Source organism: Zeus faber (genome assembly GCF_960531495.2).
Source record: "Zeus faber genome assembly, chromosome: 20".
Lineage (NCBI taxonomy): Eukaryota > Metazoa > Chordata > Actinopteri > Zeiformes > Zeidae > Zeus > Zeus faber.
Window position 1 is genome coordinate 7,321,118 of NC_137207.1, and position 21,844 is coordinate 7,342,961.

At 45.7% G+C, this 21,844-nt stretch overlaps 2 protein-coding genes across 3 annotated transcripts in view; one reads left to right on the forward strand and one right to left on the reverse strand.

Annotated features, from left to right (window-relative positions):
• itga3b (integrin, alpha 3b) overlaps positions 1–6,656 on the forward strand; it is a gene marked incomplete at its 5' end in the record, with an annotated part of 33,423 nt that extends 26,767 nt beyond the window's left edge. The window contains 6 exons of the mRNA XM_080020741.1: positions 562–735; positions 1,239–1,373; positions 2,139–2,252; positions 2,336–2,434; positions 2,536–2,661; positions 3,887–6,656. Of these exons, the coding sequence (XP_079876867.1) occupies positions 562–735; positions 1,239–1,373; positions 2,139–2,252; positions 2,336–2,434; positions 2,536–2,661; positions 3,887–4,054 (816 nt within the window). The 3' untranslated portion in view covers positions 4,055–6,656. The remainder of the gene's footprint in view (positions 1–561; positions 736–1,238; positions 1,374–2,138; positions 2,253–2,335; positions 2,435–2,535; positions 2,662–3,886) is intronic.
• A 126-nt stretch (positions 6,657–6,782) lies between these two features.
• ace (angiotensin I converting enzyme (peptidyl-dipeptidase A) 1) lies at positions 6,783–20,116 on the reverse strand. Of its 2 annotated transcripts, XM_080021700.1 has the most exons (25): positions 19,752–20,116; positions 17,345–17,515; positions 17,171–17,258; positions 15,892–16,035; positions 15,619–15,810; positions 15,253–15,350; positions 14,810–14,979; positions 14,157–14,380; positions 13,665–13,809; positions 13,123–13,221; positions 12,751–12,873; positions 12,421–12,626; positions 12,194–12,330; positions 11,845–12,003; positions 11,188–11,275; positions 10,837–10,980; positions 10,522–10,713; positions 9,943–10,040; positions 9,603–9,775; positions 9,239–9,462; positions 8,934–9,078; positions 8,594–8,692; positions 8,299–8,421; positions 7,543–7,832; positions 6,783–7,061 (listed from the first exon to the last, which is right to left on the reverse strand). In XM_080021700.1, the coding sequence occupies exons 1-25, from the start codon at positions 19,971–19,973 to the stop codon at positions 6,874–6,876; spliced, it is 3,942 nt and encodes a 1,313-aa protein (XP_079877826.1). In that variant the 5' UTR covers positions 19,974–20,116; the 3' UTR covers positions 6,783–6,873. The 2 variants fall into 2 exon arrangements, with proteins under 2 accessions (XP_079877826.1, XP_079877825.1); XM_080021699.1 differs by lacking the exons at positions 15,892–16,035; positions 17,171–17,258; positions 17,345–17,515; positions 19,752–20,116 and having other exon boundaries at positions 7,579–7,832; positions 15,619–15,741.
• Between the last annotated feature and the right edge of the window lie 1,728 nt (positions 20,117–21,844).

A 21,844-nucleotide genomic window follows, 5' to 3' on the forward strand; every position in this document is an offset into this window, starting at 1 on the left:
CCGACCCCAGACGACCGTAAACTGGACCTCTAGGACTTAAATGCATTTCTGCATGTGTGTGTGTGCGTGTGTGTGTGTGTTTACTGTATCTGCGTGGGCCGGTTGAGTCGTGGTTACCGCAACCACACCCTGTCACTGAACATCTACAGTATATTTAAACGCAGGCTTATTGTTGGAGGTTTGAATATTACATTTCCCTCTATCTATATCCTGTGTAGGCGTGATGGCAGTCAAGTGTAATAAACAGTCCATATGGTGCAAGGTTTAGTTCTATGTGAAATATATGTGTGTTCCCCATACTTGCCTAAGTGATTGGATCCCCCCTCTTCCAGGCACTTTATCCGTACGTGACTGAGGGTCTGGCTGTAATCTCTTATCACCTTTACACTCCCACTACGATTGCTTCCCGTACTTTGCTGTGACAACTCATAAGAATGTTATCTTTGTTATTTAAAGGAAGGAAGTGCATGTAAATGTAAATATTCAACTCGCTTCCAGTGTTTTTCTCACTGCTCTGCGGAATATGAGCGTTGACCTGCGATGCCTCCCCTCGGCCACTAGGTGGTGGTGTTCGGCGAGCCCCTGGGCAGCATGGGGACGCTGGCCGTGGAGTTTGAGTGGCCATTCGAGGTGACCAACGGCAAGTGGCTGCTGTACCTGACAGAGATCGTCTTGAAGGGGACGTCAGAGACCCACTGCGTTCCCCTGAATGTCGTCAACTCCCTCAACCTCATGGTAAAGCCTGTTTACAGTCTGCTAAGTAAGTAAACACCCAGGAGGCTCTGTTTAAATGAACCAGTTTCCTGTTTATACGAAGCGGAATGTCCTTGATTTCCCTGCTAAAGCCCAATAGAGGAAATATAGGCCGGTCGGCTCTATGATTCGACTTTGGTCACACTCCACAGAAGTGAACAGTGTGTGTGAGTTTCAGAGGAGGAGTGTGAATCTGTTCCCTCTGCCAAACCCTCTGTTCTTTAGAACAAAATACTCGGGAAAAACAACCCTCGTGGCCAGACGTGAACCTTACTCACACAGCCAAAAATAGAAAACCCGCGATGCTTGTAGCGTTACTTATAGACAGCGAGAATGACCGGCTGCTATTTTCGGGTGGCTCTGGTAAACCGTAATGCCTTTATCAAAGCCCGTTATTACCCTGAATCCCAGTGATGTCATGTCTCTCCATACGCTTCTCCTCCTGCGCACCCACCCCCCCCCCCTCTTCCTTTCTTGCCCTTCAGCTGTCGGAGGGTGGGAGCAAGCGCCCGAAGCGGCAGATCGTTGTGCAGGACGGCCACGACGTCCACCAGCCACACACGGTGGAGTCGCAGGCGGCTATCACCCTGCTGTCCCCCCGTAAAGAAACTTTCCTGCTGGTGAGGGCTGCGTCCGCCATTTTTATTAATGCCTAAAGCAATGGGTTGGGCCAAATGACTGTGTTAACAACCAAAAAATAAAGCAAAACAAGACAAAAACGTTACAGCAGTAGAATTAGTAAAGAATGTGAAAATTGATACCTATACGTAACTTTTTATTTTATATCGATAAAAGGTGAGGCTTGTTTTTCATTCAATTTTTATGACTCTTCGTTCATTTACTGTAATGTGAGTGAGGCAGGAGTTCCTGTGAACAGTTTACAAAAGTCGGAAAATGCCTCAACACGTTTTTTTATCCCACAGTAATGAAGTCATTCTCCTTTTAATTTTGCGAAATGTGACACACAAAGGAGCTTGTTTGGGCACGTTGCTTTTTTCTTTCAAGTTCAAGTCTTGATTGATTGCCTGTGTGTCTGGCTTCATTATGGAGCCGCGAACAAAACCAAATCCCTCCTTTCCCGGAGAGACTCCCGACTCCATCATTCAAAAGATTGGTTCGCTATTAAGTAATCGTTTTGCTAGTCTTTGTGTCACTGTTATAGTGAGTGGACAAAGCATATTGATACTCATAACTCATGCTCATAACTAATAATCTCAAATACTTGCTGTACAGGTTATATTCTTGAGGCTTGCCTATTATGTCACCACCATCCTATATTCGGGCATAATGGGTAGAACAGCTGAGCTTATCACATCATATCAAACGTGGCAATGAGGTCCATTCTGGTACTGTCATGTGATGCTTATTGTCCTACCTCGGTAAAGGAATGCTCCAAGGGGACGGCGCAGTGCGTGACCTTCACCTGTCCCCTCATCAACATGACCAACTCGGCCGACATTGTCGTCCGGTCCCGCGTCTGGAACAGCACCATGTTAGAGGTCAGGAATCACAAACCGACGGCGTCATCGTTTTAAAGAATAAAAGTTTTAGAGAATCTTCATGAATCTGGGTCCGTCCGTAGGACTATCCTTACGCCCTGCGGGTCAAGGTCAAGGGCGAGGCCACGCTGAAACTGATCACTGACAAGCCGACTATCAAGATGGACAGCGAAACCAGAGAGGTGCGTGGCGTTGGGCCAAATGGGAATACAGCGTGTGTATTATGGTGGCGGTGACCTCATCAGACTTGTCCCCCCATCCCACCCCCTCGTCACTCCTGTAGTTCACAGTGGACATTGACCCAGAGCTGGGAGAGGAGGCGCCCTACGAGATCCCGCTGTGGATCATCATCCTGGCAGCCGTGGCCGGGATCCTGCTGCTGGGAGTTATCAGCCTCATACTGTGGAAGGTGAGCGGCCTTAGACCACCAGTGTGTTTCTAAAAATGGTTGCTCACATGTCGTGCTGACGCCGCCGTGTTGGCGCTCCGGCGGTTTTTACATCTACATCCTTTGAGAGCCAGGTGTCTAACACCCCCCCCCCCCCCCCCCCCCAGTGCGGCTTCTTCCGGAGGGCCAGCCGGAGGGAGATGTACGAGGCCAAGGCCCAGAAGGCTGAGATGAAGATCCAGCCCTCTGAGACAGAGAAACTGACCGAAGACTACTGAGACCGCCCCTTCCTCGGGATCCCCCCTCCCACCCCCCGCCCCACCCCCGGGAGAAGCTTCCGGGAGGGAGGGAGGGAAGGAGGGAAGGGGGGCCCGCCGGCATGCACCAATAGGGTCTCTGGGTAATATAAAGGCCCTTGAAAGGGATTTTAATGCTAACTGAGCTGTTCCAGCGCATGGAACCAGCTCAACTCGACTCGACTCTACTCGCCTTTTGGCACTGATTGGTCACAGAGAATCGTCGCTGCGTCTTTGCTTCATCATTGCGCCACGCGGGCAAGACTGAGAACATCTCCCCCACACGGGGCTTTATTTATTAATTTTATTTTAATTGTATTTTTTTTTTTCCGTTATCTTTTTTTTAAATAAGCCAGTTATCGTGCTCGGGGTATGTTTTTTAAAAAAGGGCGCCACGAAAACCGGGAAAGCTTATCCAGCCACACACAAAGAATCAAGAACATCATCGCATCGACAGCCTCCTTTGTTCCTGTGTGTGTCGCGTTGAAGATGACATCACGGCAGTTTCATGCGGCGTCGCGAGCGGGCACTACCTGCAGTGGAACACCACCTGGTACCAAACTGACTAGAGTCGAGTAGAGTCGAACCACTTACTTACGTGCCTTAAGTGTGCGGCGTTTGTTTGGGACGTCTCCTTACTAATACTTGGAGTTTACTAATGGTTTTCTAGTCAACTTCAGATCTGTCTCGGCTAACCCGCTGCTGGTTTCTTCCTGTTGCTCCACTCTGTGCACGTCAACGTAATCTTCTCCCACTTTCTTGATTTTGCCTTCTTTCCTAAGTCGGCCCTTCTTTCCCCTCTAACTGGACTTTTCCTCCGCCTAGCTTCTGAATGGCTAATCTTCTCCCGCCGAAAAAAATCCTCAATCCTGAGGTCTGAGTGCGGTGATTACACATTTCACCTTTCATCTCTCTCTCTCTCTCTCTCTCTCTCGCTCTCTCCCCACCAGCTTGGATTCTTCAAGCGGGCGATCTACTACCGGATAATGCCAAAGCACCAGGGGGTGAAGATCCACAGGGCTGATCGGTACCGCTTCAGCCTGGGCTTGCAACCCAAGGAGCCTCAGAAAAAGTACTGGATCACAAACTGGACCGAGATGCAGCATCACTACTACTGAACTACTCCTCCTCCCCCTTAAAAAAATTATAAAACAAGAACAAAAAACTTTCAAAACCCCTTGGGGACTCTGAAACAAACGAGCTGTGTAGACTCTTGCAGGGCATGCAGACCAGTTGTGAATAACGCCAGAACTGTTCATAGTCTCCGGAATGGTGTCGTCGATTTTGTCAAAATGTTGTGGCTGGTTTTTTTTTCGTTTTTTTTTTAGTGCAATACGCCAAGTTTTCTTTATAATTTCTTATTTCAGAGATTGTAATTTGTCGAGTATTTTTTTCGAATTTCGAATGCAGTGTTTGTACATCGGAATGCGGGGACGCGTTCTGGATGATTATTTTTTTGAGTTGTGAGTGGATTTGTGAATTTGATTCTGTTGCTGAATTTGTGTCGGGAAGGGGGGAGGGGCATTTGCAATGTATATTCTAATTCTTTTCATAATTTTTTTCCAACCCGAATCTCTTGTGCGTGCGAAGCTAAGGGCTGCTATTTTCTCAAATCTGGGGAATTGCCCGGTAGATTTTCTTTCATTTTTTACATATTTTTTTATACTTGCAGCAGTAGTTTGGGAGATCTTCGTTTTAGTATTTCGTTGAACTATATGTTGACCAGGCCCCTGAACAGAGGAGTGGAAAACAAACAGTGGCTTATTTAAATGTTTTGTCTCTCAGTCTCAGGGGCGAATTCACAAAGAATGGATTGTGGCCACTAATAGCACCATGAATTTTGCATCAATTACGCCCGCTATCTGCACTGTCTAAACGTCCAATTCAGAAAAATATTGCGCTGTACTTTTATTTTAAAATGTACTTAGTATTCTTAGGTATATTTGCAGTGACTATAAAACATTTAAATAATATGACTAAATCTATAATAAAAGGTACTCTTCCCACACAATTCATTTATTGCATAAATTACATTGTGTATATATTACAAATTTTACTTAACAAATTATAGTTCTCACTGAATCTTAATATAACAATGTAGAAATTATGACAGTTAATTTAATATAGTAAAATATATTAAACTACCACAAAGTAAATTCTTTCAGTGCGGGTCGAACGCCACCGGGCTGCTGCGGTGCTGTCCATGATCCTATAAGGTTCGATGCCACCTGTGGTTCAATGCCAATTATTTACCACTTTATCCCTATTCTCTAGGAGCTATAGTTGTTTTTTTCGATATCTTTTGAGTTGAATAGGAATGATGAAACCATTTTCGTCAACGTTTGTAAAGCCTTTTTTGTACAATAAATTATTAAAAGTTTGAACAAGTTGCTTTTAGAGTGCGTTTTGAAAACCACCACGGACTGCTGCCAGTCAAGGCATTGCTACCTTCAGTACCTTTTTTTTTGGTCTCTGCGCAGTTACCACCAGCTCTGCGCAGATGGTGATAATTTTACTCTATTAGCGCCTGTGTTTCTGAATTGGACATTTTTTTGCAACGAGGCTCATTTGCATAGAAAGGGGCACATTTTGCACCAAATGTATGAATAATACTTAATTTCAAATATTTACAGATAGCGAGACTCTATTTGCGTGGCAGCGCAATTAGAATTGCATTTCACGTTAGCGGGTGCATTGTGAATTAGATGCTCGCTTTTTGTGTTATTTACGCAGGTTTAGTGGCCACAAAAGCCACACAATCGTCTTGGGAATTCGGCCCTCAGGCTGGAAGTCGTTAAGACAATGGCGGACAATTACAATAACAACTGTATAACGGACGTAACATGCCTGGTTGAGCTCTTCTTTTTTTTTTTTCTCACAAAAAAGTCAAACCCCCCCTTAGCACTCAATTTTCCCGGAAAAATAAATCAAACAAAAACATTGGAGCAGCAGATGCTTTTAACACACGGAACAAGCCGAGGGCACTTGAAGCCTCGACTTTATGTCAGTGAATATTATTTATTTGTCTGTGTTTTATGACCTACAGAATCAAATATGGAGTCGCAACACTGTACAAAATTGCTGTGTGTAGGTTTCACAGTGATATCAATATGTAGTGTGAACATAATATAGCGGCGTCGCCCCTTTAATGTATGATTGGTTATTTCATAGACTGTTTGAATGAATGCCTTGTTCGTCTAAATCACCTACTTGCGGATCAGTTTTCATTTTTTGTTTTTTGCCTGCTTATTTTTGTGCATTCCTTTGGAGACTTTCATGTCGGTGAACATGCAGCTTTGAAAACAATCTGGACGGACTGGAGAGAAAGATTAGGAAGAAAGAGCGAGACTCACTCTCCAACGCCCCGAGAGCCCGCAGAGACTGGCTAAGGGGCCTTCACAGAGACTCTGTCGGCTTAATCATAAGAGAGGGACCCCTCCCTGACAGTATGTGGTGGCATTGTTGTTTTTGCTTTTTTGCCTTTTTTTTTTTTTACACTGCGCTGTTTCAGTTGAATTAAACTATTTGTAAAAAAAGAAGACACCATACTGCTTATCACTCATTTAAAACAACACAAAAACCCAGCCAAAAGTCGTCATATTTCTTCATTCTAGAAATGCAAAATTTATTTGACAAAATCAAATAAAACAAATAAAAAAAATGTTTTACACAATCCTCAACATTCAAGTATTACAAATAAATTACAAAATTGAAATTGTTTATTTTTTGTTGTTGTCGTTTTGCATAGCCAAAAAAATGTTTTTGACTTGACTTTATTCTTTTTTTTTTTACAATAAATATACAAGACCTGGAAAAGGAATGCAGACATCAACAGTATCAAACAATATTTGATCGGAACGTACTGTACAGTACACAAAGAAAAACATGGACACAGTGCAAGCTACAGTAAAATCGGGCGGCTGGAATCCAGTGTACTTCAGTCTTTCTGCTTGAGCTCCATGGTGGACAAAGACTTCTCTGGCTTCCTGGACTTCCAGTACTTGTAGCCCAGTAGGATGATGGCCACTAGAAGGAGCAGGCCAATGACCAGTAAGATCCACTGGCCAGCAGTGGCTGCTGCAGGATCGAGATTCATTCCCAAAAACTCCACCGTGGGAGCATCAGCTGTAGGCAGGAAATAAAGAGCTTTGTAAACGTCTTCACACAGGAGCTTCTAAGTCATATGCACCAGTAACAATCATTGTTCAAAAAACTTTGCGTTAAACCGCGTTCCATGGTCGCTTATATCTCTCTCTTGACTTTTGACCTTCTCATCATTATCTAGTTTGCTCAGTTATTCATCCACACATCACACGTTCTCCCCCTCTCCTCTCTCTCCCATCTCTTTCTCTCTGTCTCACTTGTTTCTCATTTGGGCTTTGCGTGATAAGCCTTGCCCTTTCAATCCCGAGGGAGGCAAGTGTTTCTTTACGAGTTATTTTAATTTTGTTCAATTGATGTTGCCTCTGTCCAGTTCAAAAACTGAAAAAAATCCCAAATCTCTCTCTCTCTCTCTCTCTCTCTGAACACGCTCCCGGACTATCAACTTTGCTATAAAAGTCATTGTCATGTCAAGGGGTGAGTGTGTAGTGGCAGTGGATCGTACTTGGAGGTACAGTAGTTGATGGTACTTGGATCGTACTTGGAGGTACAGTAGTTGATGGTACTTGGATTGTACTTGGAGGTACAGTAGTTGATGGTACTTGGATTGGACTAGGCATCCAGTCGTAGTCTGGCCAGCCGAGGACCTCATTGTTCTTCTTGTTTTCCTCCTCCAGCCAGTGGATCAGAGGTTTGAAATACTCCATGAGGGGCTGTGCGGACATCTTGGGCTGGCCGGTGATCAGGGCCATGGCCTCTGGCCAGGGCTTACTGAAGCCCAGCTTCATCACGTCACTGCCAGAGGGTCAGAGGTCAGGGAAGAAGGGTTTGGCTGACTGTGATTATCCTGGGTGCAGGTACCACATTGTTAATTTTGACTCTCTTAATCAAACTAAGGCTGTAGGTTTGTAAAGCGACATACACTTTTGAGTCAAAAAAGGACTTGACTCAGAGGTTTGAACGCTGGAGTGTTCTTTGTTTGTTGAATGCAGGAGAGGATCCTATTCAGAGTTTTTCTTTTTTTTTTACAGGAACAATTTAACAGTTATAATATATAATGATAATAAGAAAGAAGAAACCATCGCATTAGTACAGTTCATGGTGTGTTTTGGATAACCCATAGACTATGTTGAACTATGTTCTAAAGATAAAATCTCACACAGCTATGTATGTATTTCTATTGTTGATGTTTCCATGGTTGCCCTACATGCTCGTATGTACATGATTTGGCTGTATCTATTTGACTGTAGAGGTGAACTACCTCAGCAGCTTCCCGGCCTCTTTAGACTTGTAGATGTCGCAGGTGTGCAGGGGCCCGTTGTGCTTGGCAGCCTGACACAGAGCCTGGTGGAACTGGAACTGGATGATGAAGCTGACAAAGTACCTGAAGGAGGATCAAACCAAACATCCCCTCAGTCATCTGGTCGCCATAGGCAATGAAATTAAATTTAATGGGTTTCACATGAGACGCATGGAAAGCATCCACGTGATTGTGTCAATATTATCAACTGTATAGAGTTGGACACTGTGAGATATAAATGAAATGGGCTGCCGACCTGACATAGGGCACATTGGCAGGGATGTGGAACTTGGCACCCGGGTCAAAGTCCCCCTCGGTGCGAGCGACGGGTGGACACAGACCTTGGTACTTCATCCTGCCAAGTGAAGTGGGAGGGAGGGAAGTTAAAGGTTTTATCATTGATGTGACCAGGCAACCAACCAACCAATAAACCAACCAATCAACCAACCGATCCACCAACTAATCAATCAACCAATCAACCAATCAACCAAGCAACCAACCAAACAACCAACCAATCCACAAACCCATCAATGAATCATTTACTGAACTGATTAACTACAATTACATGTGTTCACAAATAAGGAGTTTTTCCTAACCTGAGGTTCCACCACTCCTTATTGTACTCGGAGGCTGGGATGCGTCCGTCAAATACCTTCCACCTCCATTGGTCCATCAGGTAGCCAAAGGGGAGAAAGGCAATCTTGTCCAGGGCAATGCTCATCAGGAAGTTGATGTCACTCTCTTGAGAGGTGGTCAGATGTAAACGAAAGGAGAAAATATTTTGCACCAATGAGTTTGAGATGATTTTTGTGAAGAAGTGAAGCCATGCTGTTGCTTCGATAGGAGAGACCCAAGTTAACCCAATGTGCTCATCGTACCCACACCGTCTAGACCGACTCACCTTTGTTGTTCTCCACCTTGTCCAGAAGGCCGATGACCTTCAGGTGTTTGGGCGTGGCCACAGACAGCGCCAGCACATCGCCGATGGCCTCGTGGAAGCCGGGGTTGGCTCCGTCGCGGAAGGACACGGGCTGGTCTTTGTATTGCAAGAAGTACTGGATGTGACCCATCTCGTGGTGTACAGTGACCAGGTCATCCATGGTCACCACCGTGCACTGCTTAATCCTGGAAAGAAAGAAAAAACAAAGTCACGAACAGGATGGTTGTGATTAACATTTTTTTGTTTCTTAATTGATAAACTAGGTAATTCCACTGTGTCACTGTAGAAATGTCTGCATTAAATCCACTGAAACATGAGGCTCAACCTGAAATCTTTACGGTTGTAGAAGTCCCATGCAGAGGCATGGCACACCACTTTGCGCCCATCCGTTGGCTTTTCCAGCATGGACTTGTTCCAGAACTCCGGTGGCATGGGCAGCAGACCCAGAGAGGTAAAGAAGTTATCGGATTCCCTAAACATCCGCTTGGCGTCCCAGCCCTTCAGAGGTAGTAGCACAAAAGCAGTGCAGGTTAAGGTAAGGCGCTGTGCTGAAACGATTCTCTCACAAGGTTATTTATTGACTTTCTGGTTTTCATCACTTTACTTTAAACAAAAGGACAGAGAGAGAGGTGTAGAGAGAAATGGTGGAGGGTAACGCAATTCACCTTTGCCACCATAGCTGGTGTGGCATCAACTTGTGTTGCGTTGGGGTAAGGAATGGCCAGATCCATGATGCCAGACCAAGTCTGTGCCCACATGTTCCCTAAAAGGACACAAGACGATTAGGTCCAGCCTTCATATTTCATTTCTCACATCATAAAAAGTGATGGCATGTGGTGTCTTCTGCTGTGCCAGGGCTACACCCAGCAGGATTTATGACTGAGTCGGTACAATAACCCTACCCATGTGGAAGTGTCACACATAATATCACGGTTGATGATTCTGAAAGCAAATGTAATCCTGACTAAACCCAAAAGCTTGTGCAGCCAACAACGAAGTGCCGGCGGGGTATGCTCACACAATAAAAGAGGAGTTTTGGCAGCGGTCAGAATCCATGTTGGATTTCTTAGTGACATACTGATTGAAGTTTGGCTTTGACCAGTGACCTCAGCTTCAACTCCTTGCACTCTTGCGCGCTGCAGCTCAAGCGGCACGATAATCAAAATGATTGAAATTCTAATAGAAATTTTAAGCGCAGTTAAAGCTATTAATGCCAAACATCCCTTTCAACCTCTGGCACATACCAAGCAAATGAGCAGGAATCGGACCCTTGAGGTTGATACGCTCTTCGCCATACTTTTTGTAGAGGGATCTGCGTACATAAGCATGCACATGTTGATACAGGGATTCCAACTCTTTCCACAGCGCCTCCAGGTCCTGCTCAAAAGTAGGAGTCTCATACAGTGAGCGCCAGAAAGCCCCGTTGTCTGGGTGACCTGGTAACAGATAACATCATAGACTCAAAGACCGTTCTTAAAATGTGTTTTGGGTTGGAAGAGTGTGAAGGAAATCGTCGTCGTCTTGGACCATTTGCCGCGGTTTTACATTGAAGGTCGTACCGTTCATCTGGGCTGCTGTGTTGGCCAGCTCAACATATCTCTGGTAGTCCTTGCGCAGTACTTTGCCTGCAGCGTCTCTCCAGCCCTTCCAGGCGAACAGCAGCTCATTGTAATCTCTGGACTCAGCCATGATTTTCTGGAGATCTAAAAGACAACATGTTTTCACCTAAACATGCTTTAGGAAGTCAAGATGTTAGATATAACGCATACTTCATAAACATATAGGGAAAAGGCAGCCATGCTCTTTTAAAACACGACATGTCCATTTTCAAAGGGTAAACATTGTTGTGTTACAAGTTATTTTTTAAAGATATATACATCCGTAGAAACTCATTGAAATAAGACTTCTACCTGGATCCAGTGGAAGGCAGGTCCCATTTTCTCTGCAGACCTCTGCAACACTGTACTTAGTCTCCATGTTGGACAGGAGAGTGTTGTACTGCAGAGGCGAAGACACAAAGAGAGCTGATTAGAAACATCTCCAACCGTAGTAACCAAAATGTTGGGGGAATTCTTCTTTTCGCCCCTACCATTACACCGCCAAGAACCAAATAAGAATGTCCTTCATACATTTAAATACAAGTATTTTCCCTTTTTTTTGTATCATATTACCCGTGTGTGGAGCAACCCAATTTAAGCTGAAATCCATTCAATCATCTGTGTTGGGTGGATTACAGTGCAAGTCCTAGGATTCCATTTAAAACCGCAGATGCTTTTTCATCCGAGCGGGCTTTTGTTTGTTGTGAATGTTCATCCATATCGACATTTAACTGACCACAACTAGGTGGTCAACAACACAACTAACACTATGTTGCATTCTTGCTAAGAAAGGCTGACCCCGCCTCCATCAATGGAAACAGCATAAATACACTGAGTGGTTGTTTCATAAAACATGCCAGCTGAAAAAAAATGCCGAACATGGTAATTTTTTGGAGCAAAATAATTTTACGAATTATTCTGTTTGACGCGGCAAATGTGTATTTTCCAGGTCTGCGTGTGTCACCCCACCTCTTCCAGCTGATCCTTGGGCAGTCCGGCCCTCTCGATGTCGCTGAGCTTTTTAATAATGCGCTTGACCGAGTTGTCCTGGAAGTCAGTCGTGTCGTACTGGCGAGCCTGCAGTCCGTACTCCAGTGTGTGGTTTGACAGCGCCAGGTTCTTTTGAAGCTGGACACAGAATATTCTGTAGATCACTTCATTTAATTTATTTCCACAGATGTTTAACTGTCTCACTGATTAACTCATCAACTCAGCAACCATTCATTCATTCAAGTCTTTATTTCTGAAATAATGTATTCATTGGCTGAACAGAACAATCATGTGAGGGGTCAGGCCGTTCGTCTCGCTGGCCTCATACCATGGCCTGCTTGTTTGCCTCCGTGATGTCAGTGTTATATTTCCAGGATGCCTCCGTGTATGCATTCCACACCACCTCAGCGGTGTTGTTGTACTTGTCAAGGAATTCCATGGCCTGTTGCTCGTCCGTGTTCTTATCTATGAAGTGGGGGATACATTTAGAAAATGTAATGTAAATGTAATTGGTGTATGATCAGTGTGTAGCTGTCTGCCAAATTTGTTTCTCACCAATATCCTCTGGGTATCCCACTGGAATCGGTGGTACCCAGTTGAACTCTGGCCAACCTATGGTCTCATTGACATTCTGCTTTTCCAGCCAGTCAATAATCGGTTGAAAGTATCTCATGAGTGCACCGGCGTCCATTCTGTTGTTTCCCACAGCTTCTTGGAGGACCTGCGACCAATGTTTAGACGACCCAGACTCGAGAACCTTCCTAAAAGGAAACAGTATTACACAGTATCACTTGGCCGTAACAAATCCGTTTTTTAGGATTGGGACATCCTTAAATTACCTTTTTTTAGACTGACAAATTATGGAGTCATTATCAGGGTACGTACTCTAAAACTTTCCCGGCTTTCGTGGAGTTGTAGATGTCGCACGTGTGCAGGGGACCGACGTGATTGGCTTCCTGGCACAGCTTCTCGTGGAACTGGAACTGCAGTATGAAGCTCACAAAATACCTGCAGGGGATCGTACAGGTGGCTAAGCCCCATTTCTTTATGCCTAAGCCTTAAGGCTACTTGCTGGATCGCAGGCAGTATGACCTTGGGTGCCTGGGGCCATTTTTATTTATGCCTGGGGCCAGTATTTTTTATTGATGGCATATTATTTCATACCCTAAGCATCACAACGTGCATTACGAATAGAGAATATTGACAGCCAAGGTTAGCTGCCATATTTCAGTTTGCATTGTTTGAGAGGGACAATACCTGATGTAGGGTGTATTTGCAGGGACGTGATATTTTGCACCAGGGTCAAAGTGATCTTCTGTCCGTGGGGTAGGCGGGCAGATGCCTTGGTATTTTGTCCTTTAAAATGGGTATTAAAGGAAAAAGCTGTGTCAGATTTGCATTCTAGAAGTTATGCGTAGCTTGCAGAGCTAGCTCTGTCCGACAAACTCAACGGTGCCACACGCTTCCACACCCATAGTGGGTCGGCCTATTTAAGCAGCCAATCCCCCCTGCTCTGCCTGCTTTGCTGCCTGTTTGGCTGTGTTCCCTCCACCTCCCGTACATCCACCTGTTGAGCTCTACTCTTCTATGCAATTTGGGGATTCCAGCTCATCACTCTTCTATTTGATAGATCACTAAGTATGACTGTTTTCTGTACACCTCGCCACAAGTGATGGGCAGTAGAAAGGAAGGTCGTCCACAAACACGTACATTTATACATACATATACTTTGCACGTGGGTCGCTCTGTGTTTTCGTAGAACACTCGGTTTGAGTCTTGAGTCTTTGACGTTATGCTACCTGAGGTGCCACCACTCAGCATTGTAGCGCTCTGGCAGAGTGTGTCCGCTGAAGACTCCCCATCTCCACTGGTCAATGAGGTAGCCGAAGGGGAGGAAGGCTATCTTCTCCAGTGCCATCTTCAACAGGTAGTTGATGTCAGTCTCTGCAGTGAAGAAAGTTGTGTAAGTTCATCATCTTCCACACTATTTGGGAATAACTCTTTTCGTGAGGCTTTCATGAGAAACTCTATGGTAAATATTTCTTGTGTCACGAGAATGCTCATGACTTTAAACCAGCGGTTAGGTTGAGTTTTTTTCACTGTCTGAAAGTTAGTAAAAGTGCTTGTGAAATTCTGTTGTGAATATCATCACAATCAATAATTTCACTGTTGGATTGGAGCAGACATAGCGGACAAGGAATGGCGCTGGAAAGTCCGAGACAAGATGTTGTCCAGCCCAGTATGCATCATATACATACATGTATTTTAGCGTATATTATTAATATAGATACCATTGTCGGTGGTGATTTCGTCCAGCAGGCCGATGCTGTGCAGGTGTTTGGGTGTGGAGACGGAGAGGGACAGCACGTCCCCCACGGCCTCGTGGAAGCCTGGGTTGGCGCCGCGTCGGAAGCCCACAGGCAGGTCCTTGTACTGCAGGTAGTACTCGACGTGTCCCATCTCGTGGTGCACGGTGAAGAGCTGCTCCATTGTCACAGTTGTGCACTGCTTGATCCTAAAGGGCGGCGGCGGATATTATTAAGTGATGCATCAACAGCAAAGACAACTTAAACAGATGGAGAGAGACAAAACAACACCCTCTGAAGGCCATGCACTTCCTTTTGTTCATGGGTAATTCATGAGGTGCAATGATGATTCTTGAGTATTTGGATTAAGTCGATGTTTCGTTCGTTTCTTGACATTTATGTCCTCAAGAGTGCGCCTGCAAGCGATTGGTGTTTTATGTGCTTCATTTTCTTTTTATATTAGAAGCAAGATACAACCATTTGGGGTTTTTTTTATTTGGAATGTATTCTGTTGGTTGCTATACAGTATGTACATTAAGAAGGCAGACTCACTGCAATATTAATCTTGTCAAATTAGTCAGTTTGGTCAATGAGATCCTTAAATGCATCTTAGGTGGATTTGATGGCCTCCATTCTACCTGAAGTCTTTGCGGTTGTAGAAGTCCCAGGCGGAGGCGTGGCAAACCACCTCTCGGCCAGTGGGCTTCTCCAGCATGGACTTGTGCCAGAATTCTTCGGGCATCCTTATCAACCCCAGGGAAGTAAAAAACTCCTCAGCTACACGGAACATGTGTGTGGCATTGTATCCCTGTTGAGAATAAAATCAAAATACAATTAATCTGAAAAAGAAAGCCTCATCTGACCTGAAATTATATATTTAAATAGTAATGTCATTTGATTGTGTGTTTTTCTTTTTTCATACTCAGAAAACTCTTTCCAAGACTAACAGAGCAAATCTCATGATACGCATAACATTTCCTTGAGTGGATATGTACATATTTTCCGATACATCCTTCTGGGACAAAAGCAAACATTCCCACAGTTCTGGCGTTCCACGTTTCTTTTCTTTTTTTCCACTCACTTTATTGACCATCTTGTCTGTCACGTCCACGTTTGGTTTTTCAGGGAAGGGGATCATCATGCCATACACATTGTTCCAGGTTTGGGACCACATGTTTCCTGTGGGAGAGAAGGGAGTGAGAGAGAGAGAGAGAGAGAGAGAGAGAGAGAGAGCAGGGGAGCAAGAGAGAGAGAGAGAGCACTTAAACATTGACCATAGCTGGCTTTGAGGTTGTTCGATTCCCAGTCACTCTGGCAACCTTTTTAAGTGGCACATACTGTACATGTTTACGGTAATGAACTGGGACAAGCAACACAGGCCATTTTAGCCTGACAGATTATTTAAATTTTCATAGATAGATAGATGGAAGAGGAGGATCTTCTGTACCTAGCAGGTGAGCAGGGATTGGTCCTTTGAGGTTGATGTACTTGGGGCCGTACTGGTTGTACAGCTTTCGGCGGACGTAGGCATGCAAGCTCTTGTACAGCGGATCAATGGTCTGGTAAAGTTTCTCCAAGTCATCCTGAAAGGTCGGGGTCTCGTACCAGGAGCGCCAGTCTTCGCCAGTGTCTGCAAAACCTAGAGCGGATACAAGGGTTATACAACCAGCCCTCCCCCCCTCCAGTCTGAAAAGGAGCCGGGATTGTGCATTGTTCTTACCGTCAGCTCGCGAGGCGGTGTTACTGAGTTTCACAAATTTGCGGTAGTGGTCCCTGAGTGGAACACCTGATGCATTGTGCCAGCCCTCCCAGGCATACAGCAGCCTCTTGTAGCTCCTGGAGTTGGCCATGATATTAGTCAGTTCTGAAAAAAAACAAAACCCCCCCCCCCCGTGAAAATAAATAAATAAATAAATTGAAAACGCAGTCACAACACACAGCCACGGAGACGAGAATGGGACACAATGAGTAGAGGAGCGATATCAGAGAGGTGTCCTGAAACAACCTGGAAGCATTGGTGATTAGATAACTTCTCGCTCTGTCTGAAGGCTCCATGACAGATGTGTTTTTTATGACTCGCCAGCGGTGCCTCCTGGACGGCATATATCTTCTAACGGGGGGGGGGGGGGGTAGGAAATTAAGGCATGAAATAGGCTAAAGGCAAAGGGCCACAGAGTGTACGGAGACCGGTGGAAACACAGATAGCCCGTTTAGGGAGGGCGCCGCTTTTGCTATCAAAACAAAGCCAACGTTTTTGTTGTTGTGTCCAGGGGTCCGCCACCGAGCGACCACATCCCTCCCTGTAAATGTTTCCCCTTCGAGCTGATGGAAAGGAAGAGAGTCGTCGAGGGGGACCGCAAAACACACACACACGCGCACACGCACATGCACACGCACACACGCGCACACACACACACACACACACACAGACACACACCATTCCCCATTCACATTTAGCGATTGTTTTCCATATCCGTGTGCCCCCCAGCTCTCAAATAGGTTGTTGTTTTACTGCTGTGCATACAGGCGAGCGCTCTCCGTGCAATTATTTCTTTGCCGAGGTGCGCTGACAGGAGCCAAGCGTAGGGCCATTGTTTACCCCCACTTTGATGATGGAGAGCGTGAGAGAGAGAGAGAGAAAGAGAGAGAGAGAGAGAGAGAGAGATGGAGAGAGAGAGCAAAGTTAACAAGCTTTGTGTGGCGCGTCGTTAAAAGCTCCCCAGCCCGCCGTTTGGAGTTATTCAACACCCATTAGATGCGGCTTAAAGACTTCCCTTGCAGCCGGCCCAGGATTAATGACCGCCTCCTGTTTCCAGGTTTCCTAGAGATCGATATCGGCAACCACTTTACTTGTTTTTCATATCTGGTCTTTCTTATCTTTTTTGGCATCATAGTTGGCTTCATATTCCTTGCTGTAGCCTTCCATTTTTATGAAACTTCTGATTAAAACCCTTTTATTATGCACCAAAATATCATCTCTTTGATTTTAATCAACTTACCGGGCTCCAGGCTCCAGCATTCGTCTTTCTTCGGACACACCTTAGCAGTTGAATAAATCTTGTCCATGGTGCTGAGAATTGTGTTGTACTAGAGATGAACATAAACACATTCCGTTATTATCCAATCTTGCGAATTGCACAGTTAGAGCCGTGACGTGACGTGGGAAAACAGACCTCTGCTCTATCTTGCTGCGGCAAGTTGGCGGCGCCCAGTACGCTGATCTTTTCTATCAGCTTTTTGACTTGTGTGTCAGTGAGATTATTCAGGATCGCCTTGGGGAACACCTGCTTGGCCTTGTTCCCCCAGGCTTCGGTGAAGGCCTGTTCATCGAGGGATGCGTTCACCTACGGGGAGTCAGAAGGGGCGAATAAGGAGGAGGAGGAAGGGAACGGTCAACATGAACAGGGGTTCTTTATAAAAAGCATTCGTCACTGTGTGGATCACCAAGGACCATCAGCGTGTGCTGGTTTGTACCATTTCTATGTATTAATTTACGAGATAAAGATTATGTAGAGAGTTCAAGGATAACACAGTGAAATGTTAACTGCGGTAGCTGTGTAAAACATACCTATTTCTGCTAACCTGTCTTTATGGTGTCTTCAAAGGTCACGGTCAACCACGACCGTCTTAATTCTAAGTGTGGAATGTCTGACCAAAAAAAAACGTCCTTGCTTTAAAGGTGGTTTGCTGGTGCCAGTGTTAGGAGTGTGGAACACATCCACACGTGCGCTGCTATTATTGTAACCCGAGAGAATAGAGTCCCTGTCCAGTGCTCCCTAAACGCTGTGCACACACCCTGATAAAGCTGACACAACAGCGGCTTCCATCCCGTGCCTGTTTTCCTTGCAGCACGGCCCGGCTTATCTGCCCCCACCATCCAGCAGTTTGAACGCCGGTGACGGTGACGCTGACAGGTTGAGATATGAAAGCTGACCTCTCGACTCTTTCTCTCCTGTCTTTCCCCCCTGTGTTTTTGTCCGATTGGATTCTCTGACAGAGAGTACAGTATAGCTGAAATGGCAACCCCCGCCCCTTCTTCTTCTACTGTGGTAAGCCGCAGCTGTATTTTGGGAGGAGAGTGGGTAGAGAAAAGTTCACCTGGATGGGTCGGAAAGAAATAAGGTTTGCTCCCATGCCATTAAATTTGTAAACCGACTGTATCCATATCCATTTACGGAAAAAAACTTCTACTACACTATACCTGTGGTAGACTTCGAAACTACACTTACTGTTCTTATTACTTTGCAGCTCTCACAATGGTGTTATACAATGTACAAGGTGAATTAAATGTCTCTGAAGGCTTAAAGAGCCTCAGACACGGCCTTGAATCTCAGATAAGGTGATGTCAGTTGTGGATGACCGCTCTCTCAGGCGGTTTGCATTTAGTCCAATTATAATCCCGTGGATCATCATCTGCACTGAGTTAGAAATAATGTTGCCAAAAGATTGTCGGCAATGGAATGCCAACGCGACCCTACATGTAGAGAGAATGGCAGCCGTTTTTATTTAGTGCCAGCTCCTGTCTTTTGTCTTTTGCCTCGAGTGCCACTTTTTCACCGTACGCTGCCGGATCTGAAAGGGCCTCCGCTGCTCTCACTCCCTTTTATCCGCGCCTTTGAAGTGTCCACAACAATAGCCCGTCAACCCATGGGTCAGCTTTCGGCCCGCCCGGCTTCCACCTCGCAACACACGCACACTGTGTCGAACATGTCGGATTGTGCGGTTTGATCCTGTGGACAGGGCTGCACCTGCTGTGGTCAGTGTGCTGGGATCCCAGCTCCCTAAGCCCAGTTGGTGCAGTGGAAGCCTGTTGTGACAGCTGTCCAAGCACACACAGGGAAAGAAAATAAAACCTTCAGCTTCGCTGGTTGTATCTATATGCATGTGTTGAGCGACTGCGACTGTGTGTGTGTGTGTGTGTGTGTGTGTGTGTGTGTGTGTGTGTGTGTGTGTGTGTGTGTGTGTGTGTTCAAGGCGTACTATCAAACCGTCCTGTTCCCTCAGATGAATGCTCATCTGTAACAGAAGCGTGTTCCAAATCTCCAATACAGTAGGCATGAAAATAAAGACTGGAGTGTAATGTCACTTACAGTGGCACGGTATATTCTGTAACTTGTAGGAATGGTAATTTCCTGTCTCTCAACTTTAAAATATAAAAAACTGTTGAAGTGAGAGCTATTAGCTCTCACATAGCAACAAATGCAACAAATGAATGACCGCAAGGTTGGACAAATCCTTGAGGATGTTTTGGAGACTTGGAGATGCTTGCACCGCAGGCACTCGTGTGTGTTTGTTTCTATTTGCAGAAACACACAAGCTGAGTTGGCTGCGTCAGTAGGAAATTGAGCCTTTATTTCCGGATGGGGATGAATAAGCCTAGTCATGCAGGGCTGGGTTTCACAGAACGACCCCCCCCCCCCCAAAGACCATCCACTTTGGGGACTAGGAGGCCAGTTGCTTTTAAGGACTAACAACATTGTGCCCAGAGGAAGCCAATTTTACAGAACCTTCCCCATATGGACTTGTGCGTGTGTGTGCGTGCGTGCGTGCGTGTGTGTGTGTGTAAACGACTCGTCCTACCTGAAGTGCAGAGTTGTAGTCCGTCAAGTTGGTGTTGTAGTTCCAGCTGGCGGTGACACTGAGGAATAGGACCTCCTCGGCCGTGCTGTTGTAGTCGCTGGCGAACCTGGCCGCGTCTGCTTCGTTGCCGCTATAGTCCCCTGGCAGCCAGTGTGCTGGCAGAGCCTCTGAGAGTCCCAGAATTGGCAGCAGCAGAGCGGCTGCCCAAAGAAAATGGCTCATTGTCCTTGCCCCCCTCTCCCGTCAGAAAGAAAGTTGAGCAGTCGCAGACGACTCAGAAAAACTCCCTGCAGCCAGTGAATTGAGAGAGCCAGAGCCAGACAGAAAGGGAGGAAGAGAGAGGGAGAGAGAGAGAGAAGAGTGCACCTTCTCCCCGGGCCTGTTGACTTATGCACACCTTGGGTTGTGTCGTCCTGTTCAGATCGCCTGTTCGCTTCACACACACCAGACAAGCCCTGCTCCTTTTAAAGTAGCAGGCTAACCCTGCCCACACTCCTCTGCAGACTTCCCCCTTTCTCACTTCCACTACCACCCTGCTCTCTCTCTCTCTCTCTCTCTCTCTCTCTCTCTCTCTCTCTCTCTCTCTCTCTCTCTATCTCTCCCCCCCCCTCTCTCTCCCTCCCTCACTTGCACACACTTACCTGCCTCCCGAGCTCTGGTTAGTCAGCAATACCTCTCCTGTGCTCCCAGTTTTCTTTTGGTCAGGTTTGACTTCAGTACGGTGGCAGATGTGAGGAGGGATGCGATGCAACACAGCACCGTTGCCTGCAGAGCGGCAGTTCATCACTATTTAGCAACTGGATGCTCTGGGAGCCGGGTAGCTCTCCCATTTCCCTGCCTCGGCTGAGTGAGAACAGCGAGTGGAGGCTCGGAGTGAAGCAACGGATGAGAGACATGAAGATAGAGAGGAAAGAGAGAGAGAGAGAAATAGAAACAGAGGTATTTCTGGTGTCCAATGCAGCAGAAAGAAAGGAGGGGGCTGTCATCACAAATGCTGGATGTCAATTTTAAACACTTCTACACAAGTCCTTTTTTTATCTCCTCTCTCTCTTTCTCTCTCTTGCCCTCTCTCTCTTCTCGCTCTCTCTCTCTCCCTCCCCGAGCATAGCCTGATTATGAATAAAAAATGAAATGACAAAACAAGATAAGTCATTTGCCTCATGTGCTCCATGCTGCAGTACATTACACGGAGCAAATGTACCGTGATGATATAATCCGACCATTAATGGAAAATGTGTAAACAAACAAAACAAACAAATATTGTTGACGCTTGATGACAGTTACAGTAGTCACCAAGTGTGAAGGAAGGGGAAGAGGAATTCTCGACACCATCTCCGTCTGTATTGTCTACGGTTGTGATCCAAACAGCGCTGAGTGTGCAACAGACCCTCTGTCATTGGCTGTTGCACGGCAACTGCCGCGGCTTTGCATCAGTCTCCTTCCTATGGGTGGTGGTACGTGTGTGTGTGTGTGTGTGTGTGTGTGTGTGTGTGTGTGTGTGTGTGTGTGTGTGTGTGTGTGTGTGTGTGTGTGTGTGTGTGTGTGTGTGTGTGTGTGTGTTTATCAGTGAGTTTATGTACAGTGTGTGTGTCAGGGAGAGAAAGAGATGCGTTTACAAATTGAAAACCAATTTCACTGGTGGCACCCGCGGCACTTGATGGTGCTGTGCTGTTTATCCAACTGCTGCTTATTAAGACCAACGATCGAACGAGACTATCGCACTTGAACGTCTGTATAAATGACCGAGTCATCCTTGGTCTGTAACAAATACACAACAAAGCAATGGGAATATTATAAAACACACCTTAATTTATCCACGGTGCCAGTTCAACTACAAACTCGGGATCATGATGCATAGCATGGCTATTTGAAGAACATAGCTCACCACGGAACTCCCGAGTTACACAGAAAGGGTTATTCTCTTTAAAATGTTCCCAGAGAGATGTTTTGAGCTTCCTGTTTCAGAAACCATCCCAATTCCGCATGTGCAGAAAAGGTGAACAATGTTCTCTCCATCTCACCTCACCCTCCATCTCCATTCCTTTGCCATGATTATTATCAACCTTTTTGGCTTCATATGATGCAATGCTTTC